Source organism: Cervus elaphus, chromosome 1, assembly GCF_910594005.1.
Source record: "Cervus elaphus chromosome 1, mCerEla1.1, whole genome shotgun sequence".
NCBI lineage: Eukaryota > Metazoa > Chordata > Mammalia > Artiodactyla > Cervidae > Cervus > Cervus elaphus.
This window is the reverse complement of record NC_057815.1, coordinates 31216214-31242366: the sequence shown is the minus strand read 5'-3', so window position 1 is coordinate 31242366 and position 26153 is coordinate 31216214. Positions and strand designations below refer to the sequence as shown.

General features: G+C 40.3%; 1 protein-coding gene across 2 annotated transcripts in view; it reads left to right on the top strand.

Annotated features, from left to right (window-relative positions):
- The window catches only part of ALKBH8 (alkB homolog 8, tRNA methyltransferase), a 116255-nt gene extending 95418 nt beyond the window's left edge, over positions 1-20837 (top strand). For both annotated transcript variants that reach the window (XM_043898194.1, XM_043898203.1), the window contains exons 11-12: positions 15512-15661; positions 19876-20837. In XM_043898194.1, coding sequence (XP_043754129.1) covers positions 15512-15661; positions 19876-20433 — 708 coding nt within the window. In that variant the 3' untranslated portion in view covers positions 20434-20837. The remainder of the gene's footprint in view (positions 1-15511; positions 15662-19875) is intronic.
- The last annotated feature ends 5316 nt before the right edge of the window (positions 20838-26153 follow it).

The following is a 26153-nucleotide window of genomic DNA, read 5'->3' as shown; positions in this document are numbered from 1 at the left end:
TCTCCCATTCTGATGGTTGTCTTTTCACCTTGCTTATAGTTTCCTTAGCTGTGCAAAAGCTTTTAAGTTTAATCAGGTCCCACTTTTTTGCCTTTTTTTTAAAATTTCTGTTACTCTAGGACATGGGTCATAGAGGATCTTGCTTTGATTTATGTCATGAACTGTTCTGCCTATGTTTTCCTCTAAGAGTTTTGTAGTTTCTGGTCTTACATTTAGGTCTTTAATCCATTTTGAGTTTATCTTTGTGTATGGTGTTAGGAAGTGTTCTAATTTCATTCTTTTACATGTAGCTGTCCAATTTTCCCAGCACCATTTATTAAAGAGGCTATCTTTGCCCCATTGTATAGCCTTATACATTTGTATGTTGTGGATGTTGCGGTTGCTTCCACATCTTGGCTACTGTAAATAATGCTGCAATGAACATCAAGGTGCATGTATCTTTTTGAATTATGGTTTTCTTTGATATATGCCCAGGAGAGGGATTGCTGGATCATATAGTGGTTCTATTTTTATTTTTTTAGGTAACTGCCATACTCTTCTTGAAAGTGGCTATACCAATTTACATTCCCAACAATAGTGTAGGAGAGTTCCCTTTCCTCCACACTCTAGCCTTTATTGTTCATAGACTTTTTAATGATGGCCATTCTGACTGGTGTGAGGTGATGCCTTATTATAGTTTTGATTTGTATTTCTCTGATTATTAGTGATGTTGACCATCTTTTCCTGTGCTTTTTGTCTATCTGTATGAAAATGTCTACTTAGATTTTCTGCCCAATTTTTTATTCAGTTGTTTCTTTTTTTGATATTGAGCTGCCCGAGATGTTTGTATATTTTTGAGATACACAAAATATCTAGTCAGGATTTTTTTTTTTTTTGAGATATACAAGATACCTTGTTGGTTGCTTCATTTGCAAATATTTTCTCCCATTCTCTGAGTTGTCTTCTTATTTTGTTTATGGTTTCCTTTGTGTCCAAAAACTATTAAGTTTAATTAGGTTCAATTTTTTTATTTTTGTTTGTTTGTTTGTTTTCATTATTCTTGGTGGAGGATCCAAAAAGATATGGCTGCAATTTATATCAAAGAGTGTTTTGCCTGTTTTGTGTGTGTGTGTGTTTAAGAGTTTTATAGTATCTCGTTTTACATTTAGGTCTTTAATCCATTTTGAGTTTATTTAATTGTAGTAGTCTCTTAGGATCCTTTGGATTTCCCTGGTATCAGTTGTGATTTTTTTTCCCATTTCTAATTTTATTGTTTTGAGTCCTTTCTCATTTTTTCCTTGATAAATCTGGCTAAAGGTTTATCAATTTTGTTTATCTTCTCAAAGAACCAGTTTTTAGTTTCATTGATTTTTTTTCTCTTTCTTCATCTATTTCATTTATTCCTGCTCTGATCTGTATGATTTTTTTTCCTTCCACTAACTTTGGGTTTGTTTTTCTTTCTCTAATTGCTTTAAGTGTAAGGTTTGGTTTATTTGAGATTTTTCTCTTTCTTGAAGTAAGATTGTATTGCTATAAAAAATTTCCCTCTTAGAAATGCTTTTGCTGCCACCCATAGGTTTTGGATCTTTGTACTTTGTCTAGTTGCAGTGAGCAGGGACTGCTGTTCATTGCAATGCACGGGCTTCTCATTGTGATGGCTTATCTGTTTGCAGGGCACAGGGTAAGGGCTTCAGTAGCTGTGGTGCATAGTTTCGGTTGCTCTGCAGCAGGTAGGATCTTCCCAGACTAGAGATCGAACCCATGTCCCCTGCACTGGCAGGCAGAATCTTAACCACTGACCACCAGGGAAGTGCCTGTGGATGTTTCTTGTATCTTCTCAGTTTGTGTCTCCATTCTTTTTCCAAGATCTTGGATCATCTTTACTATCATTACTCTGGACTCTTTTTTGGGTAGATTGCCTTATCTCTCCACTTGTTTTTCTCAGTTTTTATCTTGTTACTTCATTTGGAACATATTTCTCTGCCATCTCACTTTGTCTCACTTTTGTCAACTAGAAAATTGGGGCAAAATGAAGACTGCAGCTCCAGAAACAGTATCTCAAATAGCTGAGAAACTGCCCCAAATTGATAGTAAGAGAAGCTCAATATATATGATTTTGATGAAAGGGGAGTTCAGTGCAATCCAGTGCTTGCTTTACAAAAGGTTTTCTGCTAGTCATGAGAAGGTGATGTCACCATGATGGGATTTAATGCTTTTCTAGATCTGAGGAGATAAGGATCATGAAATCAGTTCTGAAAATATCTAACTATCTAAAGACTTGTTCCACCAGTTTCCTTGGAGCACAGAGTCCCTCACTCTCCACCCTGAATTCCCTTCAGGGCGTGAAAGTCAACAGCTGTAGCAACAGAGGATTCAGTCTCTGCAGAGGCAGATGGCAAATGCCCTTTGCAAGTGCCAAGTTATAGTTGAGAGGACCCCCTCATGGTTAATAAATTTGACCATACTTTGGGAGGCATTTCATGACCATTCCATTCCACACTGCTGGGAAGACTCATTCCTAGTTCTGGAGAAGGCTACGCAGTGTGCTATTACTGGATTAGGTCTTAATAGTTGAAGATCTCTAGACACTTGTCTTCTAGTTATGGTCCAGTTATGTCTTTACCAGTCCTTGCTGCAGGTTTTGAGGCACCTCATCTTTGTCAAAAGATTGATCACTGAGATAAGCCTCAGAAACAAGCTTAGAATGTCCTTTAATAATTCAATTAAATTTTATATTAGTATAGCATGACAACAAACAACTATCCAGGAAATGAGTCTTAGTAGATATAGACCTAAATTAACAAACTGGGATTTTTTTTTCCATTTATTTTTATTAGTTGGAGGCTAATTACTTTACAAAACCAAACTGGGATTTAACATCCATCAAAATATCTTTTTCTCCCTAAAATTAACCTTGATTTTACCAAATATAACTAAATTAAGACAAGTTTGTTTACAAAATAAGCCTGGTTTCAATAAAACTGGCCTGGTGGATTATATAACCATAACTATTTTACATATATATATATATATATATTTTTTTTTTTTTTGCTTCACTGAAACTTTTATAAAGAGTCTCAGACTGAACTTAAAATTCTCAGGACTAGGAGAGTCACACCAAGGGTTTATCACAGATTTCACCCAACAGATGTAGGTGAATCCTTCCCTTTTCCTGGTCTCCAGAATTGCAAGATTTCTTTGTGTGGACCTGTTGCTGAGATGGTTTTTCTAATTTATCTGAAAAAGCTACTGGAAACTAAGAGTTTGCAATCTCTGGAGGGATAAGGTAGACAGAAAATGTGAAAATGCTTCAATTTTGCTTTCTTGTTGTTGTCTTTCAGTTCAGTTGCTCCTTCATGTCCAGCTCTTCGCAGTCCCCTGGACTTATAGCATGCCGGCCTTCCCTGACTTTCACTATCTCCCAGAGAATGCTCAGACTCATGTACAGTGAGTCCGTGATGCCATCCAACTATCTCATCCTCCGTCACCTCCTTTTCCTCCTGCCCTCAATCTTTCCCAGCATTAGGGTCTTTTCCAGTGAGTTGGCTGTTCCCATCAGGTGGCCAAGAGTACTGGAGCTTTAGGTTCAGCAGCACTTCTTCTAATGACTATTTAGAGTTGATTTCCTTTAGGATTGTCTGGTTTGATCTCCTTGCTGTCCATGGAAACCTCAAGAGTCTTCACCAGCACCACAGTTCCAAAGCATTAATTCTTTGGCTGTCAGCCTTCTTTATGGTCCAACTCTCACATCCAAATATCACTACTGGAAAAAGCATAGCTTTGACTATACAGACTTCTGTCAATGAAGTGATGCCTCTCCTTTTTAATAGGCTGTCTAGTTTGTCATAGCTTTTCTTCCAAGGAGCAGGCATCTTTTAATTTCATAGCTTCAGTCAACATCTGCAGTGGTTTTGGAGCCCAAGAAAATAAAGTCCGTCACTGTTTCCACTGTTTTCCTATCATTTGCCATGAAGTAATGGGACTGGATGTCATGATCTTCATTTTTTAAATGTTGAGTTTTAAGCCAGCTTTTTCACTCTCCTCTTTCAACTTCATCAAGAGATTCTTTAGTTCCTCTTTGCTTTCTGCCATTAGGGTAATGTCATCTGCATATCTGAGGTTATTGGCATTTCTCCTGGCAGTCTTGATTCCAGCCTGAGCTTTATTCGGCCATGCATTTTGCGTGAGGTACTCTGCATATAAGCTAAGTGAACAGGGTGACAATGTACGGCCTTGATGTACTCCTTTCCCAATATTGAACCAGTTCATTGTTCCATGTCCAGTTCTACCTGTTTCTTAACCTGCACACCAATTTATCAGAAGGCAGATAAGGTGGTCTGATATTCCCATCTCTAAGAATTTTCCACTCCGTGTTTTGATCTACACAGTCAATGGCTTTAGTGGAGTCAATGATGCAGAAGTAAATGTTTTTGTGGAATTCCCTTGTTTTATCTGTGATCCAGCGGATGTTGGCAATTTGGTCTCTGGTTCTGCTTTTTCTAAGTCCACCTTGTACATCTGGAGGTTCTTGGTTCGTGTACTGTTGAAGCCTAGCCTGAAGGATTTTGAGCATAATCTTGCTAGCATGTGAAATGGGTGCAATTGTGTGATAGTTTGAACATTATTTGGCATTGCCCTTCTTTGAGATTGGAATGAAAACAGACATTTTCCAGTCCTGTGGTCACTGCTGAGTTTTCCAAATTTGCTGGCATATTGATTATAGCACTTTAGCGGTATCATATTTTAGGATTTGAAATAGCTCAGCTGGAATTCCCTCACCTCCACTAGCTTTGTTCATAGTCATGCTTTCTAAGGCCCACTTGACTTCACACTCCAGGATATCTGGCTCAAGGTGAGTGATCCCACCATCGTGGTTGTCTGGGGCATGAAGATCTTTTTTGTACAGTTCTTATGTGTATTTTTGCTACCTCTTCTTAATCTTTTCTGCTTCTGTTTGGTCCATACCATTTCTGTCCTTTATGTGCCCATCTTTTCATGATGGGCAGTTGTCTCTTGTGTTGTTAGAAGAAGGTGTTTGCTATGACCAGTGCATACTTTTGGCAAAACTTTGTTAGCCTTTGCCTGGCTTCATTTTGTACTCTAAGGCCAAACTTGCCTCTTACTCCAGGTATCTCTTGACTTACTCCTTTTGCATTCCAGTACCCTGTGATGAAATAGGCATCTTTTTTTGGCATTAGTTCTAGAAGGTCTTATAGGTCCTCATAGAACTGTTCAACTTCAGGTTCTTTGGCATTAGTGGTTGGGGCATGGACTTGGGTTACTGTGGTAGAATGGTTTGCTTTGGAAACGAATGGAGAATATTCTGTCATTTTTGAGATTTTGCTTAAGTACTGCATTTTGCACTCTTGTTGACTATGAGGGCTACTCCATTTCCTCTAAGGAATTCTTGCTTACATTAAGAGATATAGTGGTCATCTGAATTAGATTTGCCCTTTCCTGTCCATTTTAGTTCACTGATTCCTAAAATGTTGATGTCCATTGTTGTCATCTCCTTTTGACCACTTCCAATTTACCTTGATTCATGGACCTAACATTCCAGGTTCCTATGCAATTTTGGTTATAGCATTGGACTTTACTTTCACCACCAGTCACATCTACAACTGGGTGTTATTTCTGTTTTGACTCAGCCTCCTCATTACTTCTGTTCTCCAGGAGGATATTGGACACTTACTGACCTGGGTGGTTCATCTTTTGGTGTCATATCTTTTTGTCTTTCCATACTGTTTATGGGGTTCTCAAGGCAGGAATGCTAAAATGGTTTGCCATTCTTCTCCAGTAGACCATGTTTTGTCAGAACTTTCCACCGTGACCCATGTCTTGGGTGGCCCTTCAAGGCTTGGCTCATAGTTTCATTAAGTTACACAAAGTTGTGATCCATGTGATCATTTTGGTTAGTTTTCTGTGATTGTGGTTTTTATTCTGTTTGCTTTCTGATGGATGAGGACAAGAGGTTTATGCAAGCTTGATGATGGGAGGGACTGGCTGTGAGGAAAACTGGATCTTGCTCTGGTGGGCAAGGCCATGCTCAGTAAATCTTTAATCCAGTTTTCTACTGATGGGTGGGATTGTGTTCCCTCTCTATAGTTTGGCCTCAGGCCAAATTACAGCTGGGATAATGGTGACCTCCAAAAGGATTTATGCCAGCATGCCATGCCCTTAGAATTGCTGTTATCAATGCCATGACCTAGCAGCAGGCCACTGTTGACCCAATTCCTCTGCTGGGGACTCCCAAACACTGACAGGCAAGTCTGGCTCAGTCTCTTATGTGGTCACTGCTCCTTTCTCCTTGGCCTCAGTGTACACAATATTTTGTTTGTGCCCTCCAAGAGTCTCTGTTTCCCCAGTCCTGTGGAGGTTTTATAATCAAATCCTGCTGACCTTCAAAGTCAAATTTACTGGGGATTTTCAGTCCCTTTGTTGGATCTCCAGGTTGGGACCTAGAACTTTCGCAGTAGTGCCAGAACTTCTTTGGTATAATTGTTCTCTAATTTGGGATTGCCCACCTGTGGCTCTGTGGTGGGGCTAATGGCAACCTCCTCCAGAAGGACTGATGCCACATGCCACACCTCCTAAGACTGCTGCTGCTAGAGTCCCTGTCCCCGTGGCAGGCAACTGCTAACCCAGGCCTCCACAGGAGACCCTCAGACACTCACAGCAGGCCTGGCTCAGTCTCTTGTGGGGGTCACTGCCCCTTTCCCTGGTTCCTGGGTACACAAGGTTTTGTTTGTGCATTCCAAGCTTCTCTGGCGGGCATGAGGTTTGATTTTAAATGTGATTGTGCCCCTCCTGCCATCTTGTTGCAGCTTCTCCTTTGCCCTTGGATGTAGGATGTCTTTTTTTGGTGGGTTCCAACATTCTCCTATCGATGATTGTTCAGCAGCTAGTTGTAATTTTGGTGTTCTTGCAGGAGAAGATGAGCACGTATCCTTCTACTTAGCCATCTTTGTGTAATGTCAAATATCTCAGCATGAACTATGTTGCCTTTTCATGCGCCTGGAGGCAAGGCCTCAGGTTGCAAAAGTATAACTTACCAAATTTTTGAGGGGAAAGTTTTCCTTATACCTGGAAAACATAGATACAAACCAGTAGTTTTTCAGATATAAACCATAAAAGTTATAAGCATATTCACCTGTTCATTCAGTCCTTTTGTTAACCTTTGGGAAGCCATCAGATTTCCCATTCAGTTCAGTTGCTCAGTCATGTCCTACTCTTTGCAACCCCATGAATCGCAGCACGCCAGGCCTCCCTGTCCATCACAAACACCCAGGACTAGTCTCCTTTAGGATGGACTGGTTGGATCTCCTTGCAGTCCAAGGGATTCTCAAGAGTCTTCTCCAACACCACAGTTCAAAAGCATCAGTTTTTCGGTGCTCAGCTTTCTTCACATTAGAATCCTTTAATTTCTTACCTGGTTCAGCATTATGGTCTGAAAGTGAGAAACTTGTATTTATCCAAAAGTCCTTTCTATAAATCTTCTTTAGGAGGAAGCATTTTTGCAAAAACATCAAAATAAAACCAAAACTGTCTAGAATGGCAAAAGACTTTGAAGGCACATTTAAAATCTGATTACAATGCAATTGACAAAGAAACTTGGTTATGGCCGTGACAACACTTTACTGTTATAACTAGAATTATGATTGATAACATATTAACCAGGACATATCAGAATTTTAGGCACTCCATATAATTTCTAGGATAGCTGTATTAATAACATTTACCATAATATATAATCTGAGGTGATTTATTATTCACTCAACAATACTTCCCATGCAATTCAGCATACCAAATGAACCTAATTAAATATCTCTCTTTGGGATGTTTCAGGGGTCCTCTGAAGCATCCCAAAGTTAGCCAGAAATCAAAAGAACTTTAATTAAAATTTGATATTTGGGAAACTTGTCAAAAAGTGTAAAAGCACTTTATTAGATAAGATCAGTCCCTGTGAGACCGTACTTATTCCTTAACACGTTACCAGAGATCTCAAAAGCAAATACAAATCATTTAAAGGCAAAGAAACTCATATAATCTGTTATCAAAAATGTCATTCTAAGAAAACTTTTTTCTGAACAGAAAGAAAAAGGCAAATCCAAGTCTTAGCTTAGTCTCAACAAGGTTCATTTACCCAACTAAATTCAGTTCAGTCTTAGGAAATCCTGATCATGCATAACTCTTTTCAGTATTCTTTTATTTCTCATACTTTCTTTTACTGAAAACACATATCTTAGTTTCCTTACAGTTTTTTCCACATTGAGTTACTTGTCAACAGATTTGTAACAGGTAAGGTTTTATTTGACCACTAGTAAACCTAGGTACAACAGGAATATTATACTTAACATTGATAACTTTAGACATATCTATATTAATCAAACCAACAAGTTTAAGCCACCTTCAATAGCAGATATCAATTCAGTACTGAATATCTCCCAGATCATAAGTCCTAAAATCTATCTTGGCCACTTTTCTATGTATTTAGATATAATCTGTAAGTGCTTACTTTCAAGTCAGTTCAAACAGTTCCTTTACCAGTTAACTTTTACATAAAGACTGAACCAGAAATCTCAGTGTTTTCTTTTTTTTTGCTTGAGTTCAAAAGGCTTTTTCCACTCCCCACCCCCTCTTTTTTTTTCCTGAGGGCTTGGGCACTGGAGAGAGAAATACCAATTGCTTTCATGGAAGCATAGTTGAAAGTCTCCCAGTCTTCTAAAAATATCCTGGGTGTTTGGGGGGACTACAAGATGGAACAAAGCTTACCCATAACAAGGCTAGTCCAAAAGGGAAAATCCCAGCGAACTCTCCACCACAGGCAGAACCTGAGGCAATAGGGAAGGATTCCCTGGTGTGGTCACATGTGAGCCCTGTCCTGTTATTTACCAAAGTCAATGTAAGTACCAACACATGTCAACAAACAAACATTAATACCAAGTATTAATTTGATCCTTAATATTTCCCAGTTCACATGAACCTGAAATCCATTTAGCTTAATTTCTCTTGGACTTAGAACTGTTTGATTTTTAAGTGCCTACTGTTCTTTAAACCGACTAAATAGAGCTCATTTACAAATTAACTTCAGCAACAATATCCAAATACAAAGACACATACTGAGATGTACATATATCCAAATAGACACAACAAGAGATCTCATAACTGTTTTCCAAACTTAGTCATGAATCACATATCACAATATAAAATTCACTAGTTTATATGTAACAGTTGGGATAAGGACTTTTCCATTTTTTTTTTTTTCTCCTCAGTTTCAAGAATTAGTAATGATCTAGACAAGTGTCCCTGAGAGCCATGGTCTCAGGGCACAGGGAGAGAAAAGCATCTTTTCCTAGTAGGAAAATTTCAAAAAAGTTTTAACCAGTTTTCTCTGGAATCTAAAGACTATTATGGCCACACTATCAAAAATTCTCTTTATATTTCTGTGGTCATAGTTCCATAGCCAAAATTTAGGCTAGGTAGTGCTTAAATCAGTCCTGATAACAAGGGCAGCTGGTCCCAGTGGGGACTACCCCTCTGGGGAGGTGAAGGGTCTTAGTTTGACCAGTTCCAGGCTGTTGATTATAGGAGAAGAATCCTGAACATAAGGGAACTAAAGTCCATTTACCTGTCGTAAAGATCTAATATTTCTAGGCCATTTTTCTTTGTCATTGGATCAGAGCTGTAGAACAAGTCATTTAAAATTTTTCCCAAGGGGTTCCCAGGTTGGATGTGGAACCTTAGAGGCAGCATTTCCCGTTTCAGCTCGAGCAGTTCATACCAGATGTCTGCGTGCTCAAACCAATCTTTGTGTTCAAACCAAAGTAACCAAACCAAACCAGAACCTCACCAACTGGAAGTCACGCTTCAAATAAAACAAATGGCAAAGAGATGCCTAGAAATCAAAAGCCAAATGGAATAAACGGCAATGTAATACCTCAAAATGAAAGCCGAATGGCAAAAAAAAAAAAAAAATGCTCCAAGAGGATGGCAAAGACATACTCAGAAGAAAAGTCAAATGTGACTGCTCAGTCTTACTAGATCTACGACCTGGCAGAGTCAGTGCTAGCAGCCTTTTTTAGTTCTGATATAGTTTCAAGCAATTTCTTGTTGGTTTCCTGTGAAGTTACTTTATTATTTCCTTTTCTAGAACCTTCTGATACCAAAGTAAGCATTCTATTCAGTGTGTTTGATCTTATGGAGTGGCTTTTTCTAACTATGCATGCAAAAATATCAATTTTGGAATATCAAAAGAACCCCAACTTTTTAGGTTGATGTCTCCTCCAGTATAATTTCCTCTATTAAGTAGTTACTTGGAAGTATAAGTTTTGTATGTACATAACCCTGGCTTGAGTGTTAGAAGCTACTTTCTGATGCTCTTTGTTTCTAAGAGGCTCTATTTCCCATTTTAAGTTGAATGTGTTGTGGATAAAATTCACTCTTCACTTTTATCCCAACAAATTCTATTAAGGCACCTGAATTGAAGAAGAGCCTTATGTCAGCCTCTTACCTAACTCAGCACAGACCATGCAGTCTCCTACAACTGAACAACCTCAGTATCTTTCAACTGACCCTCCCCCAACCAATACTTTTCCACTGGGTGGGTTTTTCCTGGTGTCTTTCAACCATCCCTCCCCTCCAAAAAATTTTTTCAACTGGACGGGTATTTCTTGGTATCTTACAACTGAGCCCCCTTAGTGTCTAGACCATGAGTGGGTATGTCTGAGTATGTTTCAGCTGGCCTCTTCCCCCCAGTATCTTTCAACTGGGAGGGGCAGGGTAACCTGCCCAACTGCCAAATAAAATTCAGTATCATCAACCAATACAGGAGATCAAAGAACCAGGAGAGAGTTACTGAAATTCATTTGGACTCCTTGAGGAAGCAGATGGGCACACGGGGCTGCTGCTGGGACCAAAGCTCTGGTTCCTCACAGAGTTCAGGTGAAGGAGGGACGTCCATCTGGGAGCTTCACTGGTTGCCATAACTGTTGACTAAAAAATGATGCGCAACATGAGAGTGCAGGTTAGGTTTTGTTTGGTGCAAAATGAGGACTGCAGCTCCAGAGACAGCAGCTCAGCTAGCTCTGAGAAACTGTTCCAAAATGGTAGTGGGGGAAGGTCAATATATAGGATTTTGGTGACGGGAGAGTTCAGTGCAATCAAGTGCTTATTTTACAAATGGTTTTCAGCTAGTTATGAGGAGCTGATGCCAAAGGATGTTCAAATTACTGTGCTATTGTACTCATTCCACATGCAAGCTAGATAATGCTCAAACTCCTTCAAGCTAGGCTTCAGTAGTACATGAACTAAGAAATTCCAGATGTACAAGCTGGATTTAGAAAAGGCAGAGGAACTAGAGATCAAATTGCCAACTTCTGCTGCATCATAGAAAAAGGAAGAGAATTCCAGAAAAACATCTACTTTTGCTTCATTGACTACGCTAAAGCCTTTGACTGTGTGGATCATAACAAACTGTGGAATATTCTTGAAGAGACCTCCTGATAAACTTGTATGCAGGACAAGAAGCAACAGTTAGAATTGGACATGAAACAATGGATTGGTTCAAAGTTGTGAAAGGAGTACGTCAAGGCTGTATATTGTCACCCTGCTTATTTAACTTATATGCAGAGTACATCATATGAAATGCTGGGCCGGATGATTCACAAGCTGGAATCAGGATTGCTGGGAGAAATATCAATAACCTCAGATATGCAGATGACACCACCTTCATGGCAGAAATCAAAGAGGAACTAAAGAGCCTCTTGATGAAGGTGAAAGAGGAGAGTGAAAAAGCTGGCTTAAAACTCAACATTCAAAAAACAAAGATCATGGCATCTGGCTCCATCACTTCATGGCAAATAGGTGGGGGAAAAGTGGAAACTCAGATTTAATTTTCTTGGATACCAAAATCACTGTGGACAGTGACTGCAACCACGAAATTAAGACACTTGCTCTTTGGAAGAAAAGCTATGACAAACCTAGGCAGTGTATTAGAAAGCAGAGATATTACTTTGCCAACAGAGGTCTGTATAGTCAAAGTTATGGTTTTTCCAGTCATGTGTGGATGTGAGAGTTGGGCCATAAAGATGCCTGAGCACCAAAGAGTTGTTGCTTTCGAACTGTGGTGCTGGAGAAAACTCTTGAGTCCCTTAGACAGCAAGGAGATCAAACCAGTCAATCCTGAAGGAAATCAACTCTGAATATTCATTGGAAGGACTGGTGCTAAAGTTGAAGGTCCAATTCTTTGGCCACCAGATGCTGACTCATTGGAAAAGACCCTAATGCTAAAAAGATTGAGGGCAGGAGAAGGAGGCAACAGAAGATGAGGTGGTTGGATGGCATCATCAACTCAATGGACATGAGTTTGAGCAAACTCAGGGAGATAGTGAAGGACAGGGATGCTTGGCATGTTGCAATCCATGGGGTCGCAAAGAGTCAAGACGACTTAGTGACTGAACGACAACACCAACAATGTCACCATGTAGGGATTTAGTGCTTTCTAAAATGAGGAGAGGCAAGGATTGGGATTGTGAAATCATTTCCTGAAAATTTCTAACTATCTAAAGACCTGTTCTTCCAGTTTCTTTGGAGCACTGAGTGTCTCACTCTCCACACTGAACTCCCTTCAATTCAGTTCAGTTCAGTTGCTCAGTCGTGTCCAGCTCTTTGCAACCCCATGGACTGCAGCACACCAGGCCTCCCTGTCCATTTCCAACTCCCGGAATCCACTCAAACTCATGTCCATTGAGTCGGTGATGCCATCCAACCACCTCATCCTCTGTCGTCCCCTTCTCCTCTTGCCCTCGATCTTTCCCAGCTTCAAGGGTCGTTTCAAATGAGTCAGCTCTTCACATCAGGTGGCCGAAGTATTGGAGTTTCAGCTTCCGCATCAGCCCTTTGAATGACTATTTAGGACTGATCTCCTTTAGGATGGACTGGTTGGATCTCCTTGCAGCCCAGGGGACTCTCAAGAGTCTTCTCCAACACCACAGTTCAAAAGCATCAATTCTTCGGCACTCAGGTTTCTTTAGAGTCCAACTCTCGCATCCATACATGACTACTGGAAAAACCATAGCTTTGACTAGACGGACCTTTGTTGGCAAAATAATGTCTCTACTTTTTAATAGCTGTCTAGGTTGGTCATAACTTTCCTTCCAAGGAGTAAGCGTCTTTTAGTTTCATTTTTCAGGGTGTGTCAAACATTAGCAATTGCAGCAGCACAGGATTCAGTCTCTGCCGAGGCAACAGCAAATGCCCTTGGCAAGCTCCAATTTGCAGTTGACACTTTCTGTGTTTGCAGTCTCTGTTCTGTAGGCTTCAGCATTGTAGATTGTAGGCTGCAGGATAGTAGGTGGGTAAAGCTGATCTAGAGGGTTATGTGGGCTTCCTGTTAGAGAGACTGGTACCTGCCCAGTGGTGGTTGGAGCTGGGTCTTATTCTTCTGCTGGGTAGGGCTGTGTCAAAAGATGTGTTTAAAGGTGGTTGTGGGCTCAAGAAAATTTTTGGCAACTTGTCTGCTGATGGGTGGGTCTGTGTTCCCTCCCTGTTGGTTATTTGGCCTGAGGTGTCCCAGCCCTGGAGCCAGAGGCTGTTGGGTGTAGCCGGGTCTTGGTGTCTCCAGGAGAGCTCACACCAGTGAGCTGGTACCTCTGCCACCAGGGTTTTTATCCCTGCAATGATCCAGAGCCCTCCCTACCCCCACATACACACGCTGCCTTTGCAGAATACCCTCCAAGACCAGCAGGTAGGTCTAGCATCGGCTCCTGTGAAGTCACCACATTCCTGGGTCTTGGTGTGCATGAAACCTTGTGAGTCCCCTCCAAACTGGAGTTTCTGTTTCTCCTAGTCCTCTGAAATTCCTGCAGTCAAACTCTGCTGGCCTTCAAAGCCAAATGCCCTGGGGTCTCTTCCTGATGCCAGGCTTGCAGACAGGGGAGCCTTACTGGGGCTCAGAACCCTCAGTCCTATGGGAGAGACTCTGTGATGTATTTTCCAGTTCGTGGGTTGCCCATCCAGTCGGAATGGGATTTGATTGTGTTGCAGATGCACTCTTCCTACTGTCTCATTGTGGCTTCTTCTTTGTCTTTGGATGTAGAATATCTTCTTTGTTGGTTGTTGTTCAGCAGTTGGTGGTGATTTTGGTGTTTTCTTGAGAGTAGTTTGTTGTTTCTGTGAGAGGAGGTGAGCTCAAGTCCTCTACTCTACCGTCTCGTCTCTCTCAAGAGTTAAATACATTAATACAAGGAATGTGCTGTAACATTTGGTGGATTTCATTAAAGACAGTTTCATTAGCCTGTTTACCTTTTTCCATACTTTGAATCATTTTCTTAGGATGAACTTTTCAAAGAATAAATATTGGGGTAAAAGTTGTGAACATTTTTATCTTTCTTAAAAGATGGTTTACAAAATTGCTTTTTAAAATAGGTCCAGCCAATTTGTATTATGAATATTTTATGAGAGGACGTTGTATCTCAGTGTTATTACTGTGGTATACTTTGGTTTTGAAATATTTTTGATACTTTAATAGAAGAAAAGTGAAACTTCATATGGTTCTGTTACTAAGTTGAATGGTTTTTCCTTTTTTATCAGTACCTTTAGAATTGAATATTTAATATTATGTTGATGATTTAAAAAATTTGAAAAACCTGTATGCAGGTCAAGAAGCAACAGTTAGAACCAGACATGGAACAACAGACTGGTTCACAATTGGGAAAGGGGGTATGTCAAGGCTGTCTGTTGTCACCCTGCTTATTTAATGTATATGCAAGGTACATCATGCAAAATGCTGGGCTGGATGAATCACAAGTTAGAATCATGAGATATATATATTTAGCAGAACAAGAATCAATAGATTTAAAAAATGAAATAAGTTATTTAACTTTATTTAGGGTGATTTTATTTTATGATGGTGGAAGTAATACATTTTGAAAACTGTAAAGAAGCAGGGAAAAAATAAGCCATCCTCATGACATCTGGGCCATTACTAAATAGTTTATATCCTAATAAGAGATACTTTGAACATATTATTTGTAGATCCCCCCAAAAAACTAAATGTCTACATTTGTGTCATAATTTCCATTTCAAAATGTGTGATATTGGACTTCCGTGGCAGTCAGTGGTTAAGACTCCGTGCTTCCACTGCAAGGGGCGCAGGTTTGATCCCTGATCAGGGAACTAAGATCCCACATGCCATGTGGCGTGGCAAATAAAATAAGATAAAAAAGAAAATATTACAAAAAGATATTACAAAAAAATTCAAGATTCTCAGTGGTGATCAATTAGATGCTAATTAGAACTTCTCATTTCCACCAGTGTTATTTTTATTCTAGTCATTTGTTTCCATTTACTAATTTGAATTCTGTCTGATATCTGTTAAGATAAATGCTGCTCTGTAAATTATATAAGTGATTTTGTACTGGCTGTAAAAACTGATAATATCATAGACTTGAACCCTTTCACAATGAATATGAAATCTGCCTAATAACTCTACGGCATTTAAAGAAGATGTTTTGAAATTCTTTATCTCTTACAGATTGGCTGTGATCATAGCCAAAACCTTGTGGACATTTGTAGAGAGAGGCAATATCAGGCCTTTGTCTGTGATGCTTTGGCAGTACCAATCCGCAGTGGATCTTGTGACGCTTGCATTTCCATTGCTGTTATTCACCATTTTGCTACAGCAGTAAGTATTGTCTTTCTTGCTCCAAAAGCTTATAACCAAGTGGCAGGAAGGAGGAACAAGATGGCGGAGGAATAGGTGGACATGGAGTACATCTCTCTCCATGGATACGTCAGGAGTGCACCTTCCGACACAGAAGTGCTTGCAGAACACCTGCTGAGAGTGGGCAGAGTACCTGACCACCAGAAAAGAATATATAGAACCAGGCAGAACTCCGTAGGATGAGGAGCTAGGGAGAAAATCAGGAGTCAGCAGGTGGGGGAACTGAAGCAGGGGTCTAACCAATCCCCACATCAGGGCAATTGCTAGGTCAGAGGAGAAACATTTAAGGCTGAGAGTGAAGCAGCTGATCTGTGGCAGCCTAAATGGAATGAGAATCAGACAGTCCTTGCTGCAGTCACATGTGCCCTGGACAGGGATGCAAGTCCCTTAGAAACTGCAGCAGCAGGGAGCTGGAGTGTAGGGGTTCCGGAGCAATCCCAGGGCAAGGACTGCTGTTGACTGCATAGAGACGGACCGAGGGGATGTGAAGGAGGAGACCGTGGTGGGACGTGCCTGTGGAGGAAAGCCAGGTAGCCATGGAAGCAAGATGATACTGCTGAGTCATGCATAGTGGATCAATCACCATAGCCTCTCTCTCCCCATACCCCAGCATTGGTAGCTGAACAATAGAGTGGCTGGCCCGTCAAGCACCTGATGTGCAGAACAACAGAGTAGGACCCCACCCAGGGTGCCCCTTTAAGTGCCTGACATGCTGATCTACAGAGTAGGACCCCAGTTGGGGGGCTTGTCTATGTGCCTGATGCGCCAAACAACAGAGAAGGACCCCAGGCAAGGGAGCCCTCTGCATGCCTGAAGGGGTGGAGCTATGGAGAAAGACTAGCCAAAGAGGCCTTCTGATTGCCAGCTACTAGAGGCTTGAACAAAGACTGATAGGGCCATAACTCCTGCGGCTGAGGCTGTCTGTGTCCCTGCACACTTGGTGCATCAGGGTCCCCTCGATCCAGGCAGCCACGCCTCCTTCACACTTAACCCTCACTGGGGCAGGGCTGCCACAGGCAAGAGAAGTCTTGTGTCTATGCACATGGGTTCTCTTCAGTTGTGTCCACCTCTTTGCAGCCCTGTGGACTGTGGCCTGCCAGGCTTCTCTGCCAGGGAGGGGGTTCTCCAGGCAAGAATACTGGAGCATATTGGCCAGTACTGGCTGCCACACCCTTCTAGAGCACTATATTTCCTGCTGCCCTAGCTGCCAACTCCCCTGAGTACCTGGTGCTGCCAGAAGCCCTGAGACCCAGGCAGCTGCACCACCTCCACACCTGGCCCTCACAGGGGCAAACCCAAGTCCTCCAGGGCTGCCTCAGGAGCAAACCCCAGTGGACGACCCCACATGCAGAGGTGGAAATAAAACCACAACTGAAACCCAGGGGCACTGTGGCTAAGGAAGAAGACCCAAAGCCTTTCCACCAGCTGTACAAGCTGGGGATTAAATCCACACGATCAACTAGGCAGACTCTGTCTTTGGAATATATGAAAGGGCACTGAGAGCACCCACTAAACAAAACACACTCGTTCTCATAGCTGTGGACATTGGAGGCAAGAACACACAGGAGTAGGACCAGGTTAGAGTCTGAGCTGACCTGCTCAGCAGGTCCAGAGACCAGCACCGTGTTGGAGGGCATCCTAGGGAGGTGAGGTGGACTGTGACTCCCAGTGAGAGAAAGGATGCTGACAACAGAGACTCAAGAAAAACATTTATTATTCTTATATTTTGACTCGTTCTGTAGTTTCTTTTGGCTTTTATCCCCCTGTGTTGTAGTTGTCGGTTGATGTCAAATCTAATTAAGCGTTTTAAGTTTTTTTTAAATCACACTTTGCATTGCTGTTATAAACCTCTCCCTCTGCGTTCACCTTTTGCAATGGAGGTGGAGGGTTTTTTTTTCTTTTTTTTCTCTTTTCTCTTTTTTTATAATTTTAACTTAAAAATTTTTTAAACCTATTATTATTTTTTTCTACATTTATTCCTTTGTTTACTTTTCCTACTGTCCTTTTCCCCTTGCAGTTAATCTTTAATATATATAAATCTTTGTCTGCCTCTATTTAACTTTGCATTTCTGTTCTTTTCTTTCTTTCCTTTCTTTTTCTCACCATATTTGCTTGTTTTGTTTTCATTGCTTTATTCCCCAGTTGACACCTTGCTTTAGTTTTGTTTTCCAGTTTGTGCTTTAATTTTGTTCTTAACTGGTGGATATCATTTTTTATTTTCTTTGTTTGCAGGGTCAGTCTATTGTACTTTTTTTTGTTGGACTGTTTTGAGTTTGCTTATGGGTGTATATGTGTATATTCCGTTATTTTAATTATTATTTGCCTAATTTTGCAACTGCACTTGTCTGTGGTTCATCTTTGGTTTCTTGTGTTTGGGTATTTGTTTTAATCTCATTTATTGCCATAACAAACCACCTATGGAATCTCCATTTCTGGCAAGAGATCAAGCCCTGAGCCTTTGGAGTGGGAGCACTGACTCCAAGACCCTTGACTACCAGAGAACGCCTAATCCTAGGGAGTATCAAATAGTGAGAACTCCCACAAAGGAAACCACTTGAATACAAGACCCAGCATCACCCAACCACCAGTAGCACCCTGTGCAGGATGCCTCATCTAAACAACAAACAAAACAAAAATACAAACCCAATCATCAGCAGACAGGATTACCACCTCACTCAGCCCTGCCCATCAGAGGAAAGAAAAAAAAAAAAAAAAAAAAAACTCAGCACAAATCTCACCCTGTAGGAAGCTTACATAAACCACTGGATCAGCCTTAGGAGGGCAGAAACCAAAAGGAAGAAAGAATTCAACCTTGACGCTAGGGGAAAGGAGACCTCAAACACAGTAAGTTTTAAAAAAATAATGAAAAGGCAGAGAAATATTGCACAAATGAAGGAATAAACTAGAAACACGGAAGTCCACAAATGAAGAGGGAACAGGCAAACTACCTGAAAAAGAATGCAGATTAATGATCATAAAGATGATCAGAAACCTTGAAAATAGAATGGAGAAGATGCAAGAATCTGTTAACAAAGACCTAGAAGGATTAAAGAATACACATACAGAGGCAAACAACACAATTAATGAAATTAAAAATACTCTAGAAGGAATCAATAGCAGAATATCTGAAGCAGAAGAATGGATCATTGAGCTAGAAGATAAAATGGGGGAAATAACTGCTGGAGAGAAGAATAAAGTAAAAGAATGAAAAGAACTGAGGTAGTCTCAGAGACCTCTGGGACAATACTAAGTGTCAGGAAATCTTCATAGATTTTACTGATTTGGACTATGTTTCAGCTTTTTCTTTCTTTCCATGTCATAAAGTGTACCCCAGTTTTTAAAGAAACCCTGTGGAATGGAGATGAGCTACTTGGGAGTTGTGCTTGCTTAAATACAGGTCTGTTGTGACCATGCTTTATTGCTGCATATTTCTGCCTTTTTCCTGCCGGAGGCTTACTTATCTTTAAATATCTTCCTCAGATCCACAGAGTTGCAGCACTTTAGCTATAAGAGACTTTAAGAGATCAGCTGTAGGACTCTTGAGAATTTGTTCTCTCTTCTCAGCCTCTGAGCTGCTTCTCTATTTCTGTTTCCCATCTTGCTTCCTCAGCTCTTTTTCTCATTCCCAAGATCTCAGTTTCATGTTCTTCCCATTCTATTTTTCTTCTTTTCATATTCTTTTTTTTTTCCAAAACTCAAGTATTTAACTGGTAGTGGTATGCTGATGTTTTTAATTAGTCACTATGCTTCTAATTTTAAAATAAGTGAATTTAATATTTTATATTATAGGAAAAAATATTATTACTCCTGAGTGTTACTCATTTTCTCCTGATCTAAGCAGTAATATAGATTCCTCTGTGCTGGAGTTACTGGTACCTTATGACCTTAACTGAATTCAAAACAAAACAGAACACCTTCTGTGCCTCTGTATTATTAATGGAAAGAAAAAAATATATTTTCTATTTATCCTACCCCCCCCGCCTTGATTGTAGAACACAGTTCTTCTTTTTTCCTTTTTTTGTTTTATATAAAATTTGTCTTATGTTTGATTTTCTGTGCTGTCCATCTTAATTGAAAACAGTCCTGTAGTCAATTATATTTCCCATTTCCTCTCTGTATCTCTTTCTGGCTGATAAATGACAATATGGTTTTGTTTTTTTGTTTTTTTCCACTAGGAGCGTAGAGTGGCAGCTCTCCAAGAACTTGTTCGACTCCTAAGACCTGGTGGGAAGGCACTCATCTATGTTTGGGCTATGGAGCAAGAATATAATAAGAAGAAGTCCAAGTATCTTAGAGAAAACAGAACTAGCCAAGGAATGAAAGAGGAAATCAGCAATGATACATCAGTGCAAGAGTTGCTTGTGAAGCAGTTGCCTAATGTAGGCAGTCAAGATTCAGCACATCCTGTCTCCTCCATAAATGACTTTCAAGATGGAGGATGTAATTCAAGGAACGTTGCTAATTCCAAGTTGCCTGTTCACACTAACAGGACTTCTTTTCATTCTCAAGACTTACTGGTTCCCTGGCACTTGAAGGAAAATCCTGGTAAGGACAAGCGTGTGGAGCCACTTGGTTCATTAGGATCCCGTGACCCAGGTCCTGTGTTTCATCGTTATTACCATGTGTTTTGTGAGGGAGAATTGGAAGCTGCCTGCCAGACTTTGAGTAATATCAGCATACTGCAAAGTTACTATGATCAGGGGAACTGGTGTGTAATTCTTCAAAAGGTCTGATTATCTCTATGAACATACTATATACAGGGAAGAAGTGCTCAATGTTTTTTTGTTTTTTTTTAAAATGAGATTAAATTACCTATATTTTTTAGTTAAAGAGAAAATGTGTGGAAAAGTGTCAAAGGAGAGTGCCTGGGAGAAATTTGAAAGTAGAGACTAGTTAGGATATATTCAGTCTACTACTATTGCTGACATCACTTAATCCATGATGGAGGAACAGGGATGGTTTTTAAAAGTAATTGAAGTAGGTCATGAAATATGTGGGATCTTAGGGTAAGAGTCCAGCATTTTGAAGATAAACTTTTGTTATAAAATGTTGCTAAATGAACTAAATGATGTAGAATCTTAATGAAGTAATCACATAACATTTTATCAATAATAAAATACTCCTGTTCAGTAGAAAATTGTCTGAAATTTTATCTGTGATTGTTAGCTCTGTAAAATCACAGATGATAACTACTCTGTCACTGCACTTTACTAGCACAAGACTTGACACATCATAGGTACTTAGTAAAATTTTAGTCAGTTGGATAGTACCCATACATTTATTTAGGGGTTTTCATCCAATAAAAGCTTACTGAAACTGTACAGTGTACCAGTCACTATTTTAATTTCTGGGAGGGGAACAGTGAACCAGGAAAATACAAAGTCAATGCCCTCATTGAGCTTATATTCTAGAAGGAAAGACAGACAATAAATGATGCAGGACGCGGGTTTGATCCCTGGATCAGGAAAATCCCCTGGAGAAGGGAATGGCAACCCACTCCAGTATTCTTGCCTGGAAAATTCCATGGACAGAGGAGCCTGGTGGGCTATGTAGTCCATGGAGTCACAAATAGTCAGACACGACTAGTGACTTCATACTCGATTATCAAGGTTGTAATAGTTTCAGGTGAACAATAAAGGGACTCAGCCATCATGTGTCTATATCCATTCTCCCCCAAACCCCTCTGAGGCCCATCCAGGCTAGCACATAACATTGAGCAGAGTTCCGTGTGCTATACAATAGGTTTTTGTTGGTTATCCATTTTAACTATAGCGGTGTGTACATGACCTGCCAAAGTCCTAATTATCCCTTCCCCCTGGCAACCATGAGTTTGCTTTCTAACTCTGTGAGTCTCTTTCTGTTGTATAAGTTCATTTGTATTATTTCTTTTCAGACTCCACATGTAAGGGTTTTCATATGGTATTTCTCATCCGTCTGACTTCACTCAATATGACACTCTCTAGGTCCATCCATGTTGCTGCAAATGGCCTTATTTCATTCTTTTTAATGGCTGAGTAATATTCCGTTGTGTGTATATGTATAAATATACCACATCTTCTTTACCCATTCCTCTGTCGATAGGGCCTAAAACCTTCACAACAGTGCGAGAACTTCCTTGGTGTTATTGTTCTCCAGTTTGTGAGTCACCTACCCAGCAGGTATGGGATTTGATTTTATCGTAATTGTTTCCCTCCTACCACTTTGCTGTGGCTTCTCCTTTGTCCTTGGATGTGGGGTATCTTTTTTTGATGGGTTCCAGTGTCTTCCTCTCTGCCAGGTGGATTCTTTACACCTGAACCAGCAGGGAAGCCCTTCAGAAACAGTAGTGATCAATAAATCTTAGATGAGATATTGATTACTTTTGTCATGGAATTTCAGTACAAGATTATAAATTTTCCCTTTAAATGAATTTGTAAGGTTCATGATATGAAAAGAAAGAATTATAGGCTAAAAATAGTTTTATTTCTAACATGCATTATAGCATTTTACATCACAAATTGAAGCTTCCCTGGTGGCTCAGAAAGTAAGGAGTCTGCCTGTAATGCAGGAGACCTGGGTTTGATCCCTGCAGGAGATCCCCGAAGAAGGAAATGGCAATGCACTCCACTATTCTTGTCTGGGAAATTCCACGGACAAAAGAGCCTGGTGGGCTACAATCCTTGAGGTCGCAAAAGAGGTGGACATTAGTGACTAACACTTTCACTTTTTTTTTAAACACTTTCACTTTTATTTGAAGTTCAACATATACTAACAGCTGAGCTATTTAAAATCCTAAGAAATGATTCTGCACGCAGTATTTCAGCAAATTTGGAAAATTCATCAGTGGCCACAGGACTGGAAAAGATCAGTTTTCATTCCAGTTCCAAAGAAGGGCAATGCCAAGAATATTCCAACTACCATACATTTGTGCTTATTTCACATGCTAGCAAGGTTATGCCCAATATCCTTCAACTGAGGCTTCAGCAATATTTGAACTAAGGACTTCCAGATGTATAAGCTGGGTTTAGAAAAGGCAGAGAGACCAGAGATCAAATTATCAACATTGGTTGGATCATGAAGAAAGCAAGGGAGTTCCAAAAAATCATCTACTTCTGCTTCATTGACTATACTAAAGCCTTTGACTATGTGGATCCCAACAAACTGTGAAAATTCTTAAAGAGATGGGAATATCAGACCACCTTACCTGTCTCCTGGGAAAACTTACACAGGTCAAGAAGCAACAGTTAGAACTGTTGCTATACGACAAGGCTGTATATTGTCACCCTGCTTATTTAACTTATATGCAGAGTACCTCATGCAAAATGCTGAGCTGGATGAATCACAAAATGAAATTGCCAGGAAAAATACCAACAGCCTCAGGTATGCTGATGCTACCACTCTAATGGCAGAAAACAAAGAGGAACTAAAGAGCCTCTTGATGAGAGGGATAAAGAGTGAAAAAGCTGGCTTGAAACCCAGCATTCAGAAAAGTAAGATCATGACATCTGGCCTCATCACTGTGGCAAATAGAAGGGGAAAAAATGGAAATGTTAACAGACTTTATTTTCATGGGCACTGAAATTACTGCAGATGGTGACTACAGCCATGAAATTAAAGGACACTTGCTCCTTGGAAGGAAAATTATGGCAAACCTAGACAGTATATTGAAAGCAGAGACATCACTTTGCTGACAAAGATCTGTATAGTCAAAGCTGTGGTTTTTCCAGTAGTGTATGTACAGATGTGAGAATTGGACCATAAAAAAGTCTAAGTGACAACGAGTTTATGCTTTTGAATTGTGGTGTTGGAGAAGACTCTTGAGAGCCCCTTGGACAGCAGGGAGATCAAACCAGTCAACCTTAAATGAAATCAACCCTGAGTAATCGTTTTAAGGACTGTTGCTGAAGCTCCAATACTTTGGTCATCTGATAGGAAGAACTGACATGTTGTAAAATACCCTAATGCTAAGAAAGATAGAAGAAAGGTAAAAGGAGAAGGAGGTGACAGAGAAAGAGCTGGTTAGATAGCATCATCAATTCAATGGACATGAATTTAAGGAAACTGCAGGAGACAGAAGACAGAGGATCTTGGCATGCTGCAGTCCATAGGGTGGCAAAGAGTTGGACATGACTTAGCAACTGAACAACAACATGCTAACAAGTTTTAACATCTAGATGAAATAGATGATTTTCTTTTTTATATTTAAAGAGCAAGATAATTATTTTAAATATTTGTATTCACATAAGAAAACTCTTTAAAACAAAGCTTAAAAATTTATATATAGCTTTAAAAATAAGTCGTGCTGTGGACCACAGACCACCAGAGAAATTCTGGTCAGATTTATACCAGCTTGGCAGTGATTGACATTTCTACCTCTCCACACTAGAAAGGGTAGACTTGTAGGTATCTCAAATATATCACTAGCAACCTCAAATCCTGATACAAGTTTCATACACTGAAGAGCAAGTCTGTATAAAACTTTATCTAGCTTATAAGAAATCTATATTTTTTCTGACAAACAAGGGTTTTCTTATGGTGTTAAAGGCCTTCACTCTTACACATCTTTAGAACACAAAGTTTTGCACAGCTTTCAAGTACCCTCGAGAAACAGATCTCTGAAGCAATATATTATATACACCATGCTTGAAATATATCTTACATTCAATGAAAGAACACAGGGCTCTCTTCCTTACATTAGGAATAAATTGGCTATCTTCTCCTTATGTGAAAGTCATGTTTGTTTATGTCCCATGAAAGGCTTTTCCTTTCAATCACATTCAGCACACCTAGAGGAGCTCAGCGTCACTTAACAGTGATCAATGCTAGATACACAACTTTATGGAAGCCATCATCACATACATACGTAATGCACAAGGAAGGTATAACTTCCCTTCATAGAAGCAGAAAAACTGCTAAAGAAACTTTATGCTTGGTAACAAGTTCTTCTGCTTACTATGGGGAACACTTCATTGTCCTTGCATTGAAGAAGCCTTGCTCATATATTCTTGTGCGGATTATTGCTTAGAGGATGACTCAAGATAGAAAGAAACATGAGAGTCTCAAGCCTATGAAATAAAAAATCAGTGCAGTTTTTCCTGAACATTGCCAGGCATTGGGAAGTTCTAAAGGCACCTAGGTCTAACTAGGGCAGTAAAACTAGTGTATGCAATGCACCATATACAGAACTCCCTGCTTATACAAGTTTATCATTGGAAGAGCTCAGAGTGTCCCAAGTGTCCTTTTCGTTGCCCAGACTGCTGGTAAATATGTTATTTGTCAGCTTTGAAATTAAGGCCTGATGGTGAGTAGTATTTGTAGAAAGCCAGATACCTGGGATCTGGTAGGTGCCTGACAAAGCCTATTGTTGCCTATCTTGTGTTCACTGCGGGAATGCCTCTGGAAATACAAGTGAGTTGTCTAGAAAAAGAGGGTGTATGCAACTTCTTGCCAGGAGCTCATTTCACAGAGCTGTCTGAAAAACAAAAATAAACATGACCACTAGTCTCAAATGATGGTCCAGTTTTTCTCATCAAGATATTTATGGGAAGCAGAATCCATTCCAGATGAAACCTGCTTACCACAAGCACATAGACCCTAGACTGACTGAAGCCAGAAAATTGATGTTTGAAATGTCATCTTGATACCAACCAATCCAATAATTGTCCATGAGCTGATCATGCCCTGCTCCTTGAACACTGTAAAACTCCTCACTACCCCCTCCAGGGTTGGTCACATAGTCCTGAGGGCATTAACTCACTGTGGTGCCTTTGCCTGGCAAAGAAATACAAGCTGCTCTTTTCTACTTCTCCCAAATTCAGTCTCTACATTTGTACTCAACCCAGGGAACAGAGACTGAGTTTCGGTAACACACACAATGCAGCAATGTTTCTGCTTGACCAGTGAATTTTCAGGAAAGGAACAGGGTTCTTGCAACTTTTAGCTAGAAACTCATCTCACAGAACAACTAGGCCGACCCCATAGATGGCAGCCCACCAAGCTCCTCTATCCACAGGATTCTCTAGGCAAGGATACTGGAGTGGGTTGCCACTTCCTTCTCTGCTAACCAAGGTAGTAACTCTAATACACCACTCACCACATGCAGAACACCCTGCTAACCCCAGTTTACTCATGGAAGGCATTAGTGTGTCCCAGGTATCTCTTCTGGGTGCCTAGAAACTGGAAGGAGACATTCTGTAGGTCAACTTGAAACCCAGTACCTAACTGGTAAAAGCCATTTTCACAACATAGCCTTGTGAAAGCTATGTTTCAAAGCTGCCTGGAAAATATTCTGGTTGCTTGTCTTCTACTCACTGCAGCAATGTTTCTTGTTTCACAGTGAATTTTCAGGAAAGAAACAGGGTGCATGTAACTCCTTTCTAGGAATTCATCTCACAGAACACCTAGGCCTAACCAAGGGTAGTAACGGGTATGCCATTCACCACACTCAGAACAAGCTACAACACACATTTCTTCA